The sequence below is a fragment of the Nyctereutes procyonoides genome, unplaced genomic scaffold (genome assembly GCF_905146905.1).
Source record: "Nyctereutes procyonoides isolate TBG_1078 unplaced genomic scaffold, NYPRO_anot_genome, whole genome shotgun sequence".
Classification (NCBI taxonomy): Eukaryota; Metazoa; Chordata; class Mammalia; order Carnivora; family Canidae; genus Nyctereutes; species Nyctereutes procyonoides.
In genome coordinates, this window is record NW_026575135.1 from 6,556,603 (window position 1) to 6,565,130 (window position 8,528).

Genomic DNA, 8,528 nt, shown 5'->3' on the forward strand with positions numbered 1-8,528 from the left:
ATAAATAAAATATTTAAAAAATAAAATAAAATAATAAAATAAATTTTAAAAAAGAAGATGAGGGCCCGCACACCACTGCTGGACTCGGGGATCAGCAGGAACATGTCCTAGAGGTAGCTCACATCAGAGGAGTATGGAGTGTGCAGAGGATACATCTCTTGAGAGTCTCATGGCCGGGCTGCCATGAAGCAGCAGTCATCCCCAAACCCAGTTCACCTCAAAAGCAATTCCCCATTTAGGAGCTACCATGTGTTGAGAGCCACAGGAAGGGGGACGATGTCAGGACAAATGTACAAAGGAGGCTGGGTCTCCATGTAGCCTCACCAGCCACCAACACTCAACAGATTCTCCCTTGATTTGTGGAGATGGGTCTGTACCTCAAGCTGTGTGTGCAAGAGAGCGGGAGGGAGCCAACCGGCTGTCAGGCACCCCTCCCTCTGCGATCCTGAGCTGCCTGACCCACAGGGCAGCCTGACCATGGCTCAGAGAGGGGTACACACATTTACCGATTTCACTTTCTGCCCTCTACAGGAGAAAGGGTATGCTGCAGGGGCGCTGGGGAGATGGGAGCCATCCAGCTCTGGGGATGCAGCCCTGTGGAACCTTGCAAGTGTCTGTTCCTTTGAAGAAGGAGAATCTTGAGTTCCATTTGGAGAAACAGCCTGACTTATGCTGGTGCCTGCTGGCAGAAGGAGGCCTGCAGAGCCCAGGGGATCGGGGGCTACACTGGTGGGAGAGAGATGATGACGGGTCAGCGCGACTCCTCTCTTCTGACTCTCTGCTTCCTGTGAAACCTGATATTAATGTGGTTTCCCAAGCTGTTTTTTAGTTCCAGGAATAGATTGCTCTCGCCAGCTAACATCTTGGCAGCAGAAACCCCCAGCAAAAACCACCCGGCAAAGCCATTCCCAAATTCCTGACTCGCAGAAACTGGGAGATAATGAATGTTTGGGCTTTTTAAGCCAATAGTTATTGGGGTACTTTGCTACGAAGCATCAGATAATGAATATGTCTCCAGATTGCCTCTGTAGTCAGGTAACATAAACCTGATATCAACTCCGAGGCAATTCTTCAATTTTTAAAACTGTTAAGGAAATATAATTCTAAGATAAATCAGTATATTATGACTAAGGAAACAAAACACTTTCCATTTGTGAGGTCCTTGATTTTCTCCACAAAGAATTCTGATAGATTGAAACTGTATTCATTACCAATTCAACTGCAAAATCTGGAATCGTCTCACGTTAACCCATGAACAGCCCAGCACATTCATGAAAAGGCTTCAACCACAGAGCAAACGATTTTCTTTTATACCTATTCATGTATAAACACAACATACAGAAAATTCACATTATTCTGCCTTTCATGATTTTCTTTTAAATTTTACTATAACAACTTGAATTTTAAAATTGTCAGTTTTGCCGCAATTTAGAAATGACTCTTGCCACCTTTACCTATCTTATACTACAAATTTCTCCATAGCCAAATGTTATTTTACAATGATGAACACCTATTACATCCTTGCTGATGGCTTCAAGCCACACTGTGAAGTCAATGATTTCTTTTCATTATGTTTTACAGTGTGTTATTTTTTCACTATCAAAGTTTTCCAGTAGAACAAGTCTAATTGGGAAAACACCAGGGAGGAAGCACGGAAGGAATTATTAGCAAAGCGAGGGTTTTAGAGTCAGTATGACCTGGCTTGGATCCTGGTTCCACATTGATGATCCTGAATCACTACCCCTTCGTTCCCTCATCTGTACAATGGAAAGAAGAAGAACCATACAGTCCTGGCAGGCCTCTTATAAAACTGAGAATGAGTACACATGGAGCACCCACCAAATGGAAGGCATTCCCACTGATAGGACAAAAGGAAGGATGGAAGGAAGAAAAAGGAAAGATGGAAGGGTGGAAAGGTGGAGGGAAGGATGGAAGGATGAAAGGGGTAGAAGGAAAGATGGAAGGATGGAGGGGGGAAGGGTGGAAGGAAGGATGAAAGGGTGGAAAGAAGGATGGAAGGGTGGAAGAATGGAAGGGTGGAAGGATGGAAGGGAGGGGGGAAGTTTAGAAGGGTGGAAGGAAGGACGGAAGAGTGGAAGGGTAGAAGGAAGGGTGGAAGGGTGGAAAGATAGAAGGGAGGGAAGAAATTTGGAAGGGTGGAAGGATGAAAGGGTAGAAGGAAGGATGGAAGGAAGATGGATGGAAGGATGGAAGGGTAGAAGGAAGGGGATCCCTGGATGGCTCAGCAGTTTAGCACCTGCTTTCAGCTCAGGGTGTGATCCTGGAGTCCCAGGATTGAGTCCCACATTGGGCTCCCTGCATGGAGCCTGCTTCTCCCTCTGCCTGTCTGTCTGTCTGTCTCTCTCTCTCATAAATAAATAAAATCTTTAAAAAAAAAAAAGGAAGGATGGAAGGGAGGAAGGACAGGTATAGAAGGGTGAAAAGGAGGAAGGACAGGTAGAAGGGTGGAAGGAAGGGTGGAAGGGTAGAAGGGAGGGAGGAAGTTTGGAAGGATGGAAGGAAAGATGGAAGAGAGAAAGGACAGGTAGAAGGGTGGAAGGAAGGGTAGAAGGAAGGATAAAAGGATGGAAGGCCAGAAGGGTAGAAGGAAGGATGGAAGAATGGAAGGGTGGAAGGAAGGATGAAGGGTAGAAGGAAGGATGGAAGAGTGAAGGATGGAAGGAAGGATGGAAGGGTGGAAGGGTAGAAGGATGGGTGGAGGGTGGAAGGGTGGAAGGAAGAATGGAAGCATGGAAGAGTGGAAGGGTGAAAGGAAGGATGAAAGGGTAGAAGGAAGGATGGAAGGGTGGAAGGATGGATGGAAGAATGGAAGGGTGGAAGGGTGTAGGGAAGGATGGAAGGAAGGATGGAATTATGGAAGGGTTGAAGAAAGGGTGGAAGAGTGGAAGGAAGGATGGAATGATGGAGGATTGGAAGGGTGCAAGGTGGGTGGGTGGATGGAAGGATGGAAGGGAGGGAGGAAAGGAAAGGAGATGAAAAGAGAAAAAACGACTCAGAATAATTAGAAAACACCCATTAGGGAACCTTTATTTCTAGGATGACAGGTCCACTGAGGAAATCTAGAAGAGCCAGACAAAACATTTAGAAGTAGTTTCTTGGAGATACAACAGGACAGAGAGGAACTAGGGAGCAGGCTCTGGGAGGAGGGAATTCTGTGGAATGAAGTTTAATGTTTTCTGGACTAATTCTCTCCTTAGGGTGTTTTCAAATTCCAGAGAGATGACGGGGAGGCTGAGAAGCTGGGCGGAGTTTCTGTCTGTCTCACAGGGTGAGAGGAACGGGTGTTGGAGACCAGGGCCTGTCAAGAGTGGGGTCCTTTGGGGTTGGAACCCTCCAGGGCTGCTCTGCAGGGAATACGGCCCTCAAGGGACTGCAGCCTAACATCAGATGATCCCAATCCCTAACAGTACCATTATCCCGGATCACTGATGACCTCAAGCCCCTGACAGAAGCAAATATCTTTTCAAAGGAAGGTATCACCCTGAGTCTGCATCAAGCAGCAAAACCACAACTCTGTGCCTGCCACTTGTAAGAGGCACAGCACACCTAGAACAGAAGGAAACAGGAAGACTGATGGAAATAAGATGAAAAAAGGTACACCAGGCAAATTCATTGTTAACTAAAAGGTTGGGAAGCTATTTTGACATCAGGAAAGGCCGACTTTTCTCCACTAGAAATAAAGAGAAGGCTTCATAGTAATAAAAGTTTCAGTTCTCTACTAAGATAGTAATTCTAAATCTGTACGCTCTATTGTTTCAAAATATATAAAAGAAAGACTGACAACTTGGGACCCCTGGGTGGCTCAGGTCATGATCCCAGGGTTCTGGGATCAAGTCCCGCATCGGGTTCCCCGCAGGGAGCCTGCTTCTCCCCCTGCCTGTGTCTCTGCCTCTCTCTCTCTGTGTGTGTCTTTCATGAGAAAATAAATAAAATTCTTAAAAAAGAAAAGAAAATCTCCACTATTTGGAAATTAAGAAACACAATTCCAAATCACCTAAAGACTTGAGAAAGTATGGCTATAAAAATAAGAAACTATTTTGAGCTGAACGATAAAGAAGAAAACTGCAAACATCAAACATGAGGCTTCTGGATATTGGTCATCTTGACCGCCTCCCACTCCCCACCCCCACCCCCGTACAAGTTGCATACGCAGGTATTTACTTTGTGATAAGTCACTGAACTGCATGTTATGGGGGGGGGCACTTTTCTGAATAAAAAGGATTTTTTAAAAATTGAGCAGAATGGGAAAAGAGAACAAAAGGCCAGAAACTGAGAATTTCTGAGAGCTCCCACGCAAACAGACCCCAAATGACGGGAATGGCAATAAATAGGGCCCCGACCAGCAAGTGACAGGTTCCTGAGAAGTCGCTGGACGGGCTTTCTGGCCAACCCCGGGGACCAGCCCAGGCTCAGAGCAGCAAGGCCAGTCAGGGGCAGCCGGCAAGGCCAGATCGCAGCCTCCAGTTCAGGGCCCTGCTTCACGCTGCCCAACTTGCACAGCAGCTGGCTGGCATCTGTTCTACAGAAAACACGTTTGTCATCTCTGGAGGAGTTGGGTTCTAGGCTTGGTTTATATACTCCCCTCTCCTGCAGCCAGAACACTTCCTTAGAAGGCAGTGTGTGGGGTAGCCCCGGTAGCCCAGCGGTTTAGCGCCGCCTTCAGTCCAGGGTGTGATCCTGGAGATCCAGGATCAAGTCCCATGTCAGGATCCCTGCATGGAGCCTGCTTCTCCCTCTGCCTGTGTCTCTGCCTCTTTCTCTCTGTGTCTCTTATGAATAAATAAATAAAATCTTTAAAAAAAAAAAAAAGAAGTCAGTGTGTGGCCAACTAATGTTACTTGAACATGCTTCTTACTAGGGGACAAGGCACTGGACCCCTGTACACACACACACACACGCCCACATACATATATACACACTACATAAACCTCAACATATGCCTACAGTACTCTCTCTGGAAGGAAAACAATTTTGTTTCTTTATAATTCCAGAGATCCTGGAAATTTAGCTCCCTTTAAACATTTGTGCTTGGGGGAGCGCCTGGGTGGCTCAGTGGTTGAGCATCTGCTTTTGGCTCAGGGCCTTCTGGGATCAAGTCCCACATTGGGCTCCCTGCATGGAGCCAGCTTCTCCCTCTGCCTGTGTCTCTGCCTCTCTCTGTGTGTCTCTTGTGAATAAACAAATAAAATCTTTAAAAATAATACATGAATGAATGAATGAATGAATAAATAAATAAATGAATGAATGAATGAATGAATGTTACTGCTTGGTAAACCATCAGCTTGGCACCACTTTCATCTGGTCCTACCAGGGCAAAGCCAACTCCTAAAAACCAGGGACTACCTGCCGTGCTGGAAAAAGGCCAGCAAAGGGGTAAACTTAGCAAAGACTTTCATGTTAAGAGAGTTCACACTGGCTACCAAAGCTAACTAAATCCATAGCTTCCAAACCTGGTTGATCATCAAAATACCTCTATGGCTTCTTACAATTACAGATTCTCAGACTCCACCCTAGACTTATGAAGATCCTAGGAATCTATGGGACATTTTTTTAAAGATTTATTTATTATTTTGAGAGACAGAGAGTGTGCAAGAGCAAGGGGGACAAAGGGAGAGAGAGTCATAAGCAGACTCCATGCTGAGCTCGGAGCCCCACACGGGGGCTTGATCCCACGACCCTGAGATCACAACCAAGACCAAAACCAAGAGTTGGATGCTCAACTGCTATGTCACCTAGATGCCCCAGGAATCTGTTTTCAATAGACTTGCCAGGTGCTTCTGCAAAGCAACCAGGTCTGGTAACCACCAATACGAATCTTCATTCATGAGCAGACAAGAAAAGGCACTCAATGTATGAAGAAAACCAACAGTCTCAAAGAAGGGCAGCATTTGTCAAGGAAATTAGAATTTAAGCAGGAAAAACAGGGCAGAACTTTCTGGTGTTGAGCTGTGTCCTCAGAGAGATCTGAATGGAGACTGCATACATAAGAGCGGGAGGCTCCCCACCCTACCAGGCTCCTGCCTGCCCGCTGCACACTCAGGTCACAGTCACTGGTTCAAGCAGCAACCCTTTCCAGATAACCATCCGACCCAACCCTGAGGCCACGCCAGGGCGGGGAATCCACTCCCTGCTGTTCTGGACACTCCTCAACTTCCCAGATCTGGCAGGATGATTAATTCAATAGAAGACTATGAACTGATGCTAGGAAACAGTCACACTATACCAGTAAGGAAAAGAAATGGATTCTAAAACGGTATATACAATATGGCCTTGATTCTTTGCAAATTAAACACGCCCTTACACACACACTCACAAATAAGTCAGGAAGGGTATAAAAATGTTAACTGACAACGGTCTTTTCTGAGGAGTCAGAATACAGGTGATTCTTCGCTTTCTCCTTTCCACTAAGTTTTCAACAAGGAAGCCATCTGACAGTGATAACAAGGAGGAAAAAACAATGAGATATACTTTTACCTTTAAATCAGGACAGAGGGCACCCCGGGTGACTCAGTGGTTTAGTGCTGCCTCCAGTCCCATGTCAGGCACCCTGCATGGAGCCTGCTTATCCCTCTGCCTGTGTGTGTGTGTCTCTGTGTGTGTGTGTGTGTCTCTCATGAATAAATAAATAAATAAAATATTTTTAAAAAATAAAAATAAAAAATAAATAAATCAGGACAGAGCTAAGGTAATAGGGCCTCACAGCTCCTTGACACTCTTTCCTGACCACCCCAGCCCCACCAACTCAGACCACCCAGAAACCACCCAGACTCCCACATCCCGGTGGGGATAACAGGAACTGCTTGCAAGGTTTGGGAGGGAGCAAACGAGAAAAAGCACTTGACACAAGGCATGGCACATGGTAAGTACTCAACAAATGGTGGCTACTTCATCACTCCCATCGTCAGTGCCCACCAACTAGACGAGTGAATTCCAGGGTGCCAGACCACAGGCCATTGCTAGGGGCCAAGCCACTGCTTTTCTATCACTCCCTCTGCTCCTAGAGAAAAAGGCCGTTTGTGAAGAAGAACCAAGCACGCCGATAGGGGTAAGCCTGAGACTAGGAGAGCCGGAGCCCCAGGGAGGGCCTAACTCCTGGGCCGTTCTGCCTATGAACTCTGGCCAAAGTCCCGTATGTTGGTAACTACTCCAACCTTTATAAAGAAAATTGTATACAATTAAAAAAAAAAGTGCTGGACAAGTCATCTCAGAAGGTTTGAGCTCAGGTACGAAGTCTGCCACTGGGCGACCTTCCTCTCTCTGGATCTCAAGTCTCCACAGAGAAAATACTACCCGCTCTCCCCAGGTAGTTGCAGAACCAGTGAGGATACACATGAAGGGCTGTGCTCTGGACAGGGCTCTTATCTCTGTTAGGGCTACTTGAAAGGCTGGATTTGCCCAGACCCTTGGGGAAGCTGCTGCCCCGCTGTTCTTTGGGGGAACCCAGGCATGCTAGGTCGGGGTTTGGGAGCAGGGGCCTCCTGCCCATTTGTCTCTGCCTCAAGCCCCCAGGGCAGCCCCTGTGACCCTCCTGAGCACCTGGTCACTCCTGGAGAAGAGAATTCTCCTACATCTGCTGTGGGTCAGATATCCAGCACGGTCACAGCAGAGCTTCCAAGGCGAGCCCACAAGGAGCCCACCGACCCCCCCCCCCGCCCCGGGGGCTGACTTGGCACCTGTTCTGTCCCTGAGCCAAAGGCCAGAGGAGGGAGGAAATCTTGAGATGTAGTAACAAGATCGCGATTTAACCCTGAGCTGCTTGCTCATGGGAAACTAGGGGTGCGCACCGGGTCTCCCAAAGACCAAGCGGGCGTGATCACTGCGGCCAAGTGGGGCAGAACCAGTGCTCCTGGCACCTGGCACCTGGCGCGACCGGCCGGGCAGCAGGGGTGCCCCGCGGGCTGCCCAGCCGGCCGAGGGCCCCGAGCCCCTCCCGGGCACCTGCACCCGGCACGGCGTGCGCGGCGGGCACTCACCGAAGGTGGCGAGGTAGAAGGACAGGCCGGGGCGGGCGCGCCGGCTCCCGAGGGCCACGCGGTGCAGGGAGCGCTGCATGGCGGCCGCGGAACCCGAAGCGTCGGTGTTGCTGCCCGTCGCCCTGGCAGCAGGTTCACCGCCCGGCCGGCCCGGCCCGCGTCGGGAGGCGGGAGGCGGGAGGCGGAGGCGGAGCGGGCCGCGGCGTTTGAACGGGCGGCGCGCCCAGCCCTCATTGGCCCGCGCCGTTTGAATGGGGAGGCCTCCACCGCCGGCCGGGGGACAGCCGGGGGACAGCCGGGAGGACAGCCGGGAGGACAGCCGGGAGGACAGCCGGCAGCGCCCCACCTGCAGGCCGGTGGCCCCTCCTCCGCGCTCCCCGCAGCCCGCAGCCCGCAGCCCTCCCCGAGGGCCCGGGAGGACCCGGCGGCCGCACCGGGGCTCCCGGCTCCAGGCTGGAAGTGCCCGCCCCATGCGAGGCCCGTGGCCCCTGGCGTGTCCACGCAGGCGGGCTTGGCCTGCTCGCCCAGCTCCCC

General features: G+C 49.7%; 1 protein-coding gene across 3 annotated transcripts in view; it reads right to left on the minus strand.

Annotated features, from left to right (window-relative positions):
* Positions 1 to 8,290, minus strand: part of RGS3 (regulator of G protein signaling 3) — a 123,608-nt gene extending 115,318 nt beyond the window's left edge. For all 3 annotated transcript variants that reach the window (XM_055301679.1, XM_055301678.1, XM_055301684.1), the window contains exon 1: positions 7,995 to 8,290. In XM_055301679.1, coding sequence (XP_055157654.1) covers positions 7,995 to 8,073 — 79 coding nt within the window. In that variant the 5' untranslated portion in view covers positions 8,074 to 8,290. The remainder of the gene's footprint in view (positions 1 to 7,994) is intronic.
* Between the last annotated feature and the right edge of the window lie 238 nt (positions 8,291 to 8,528).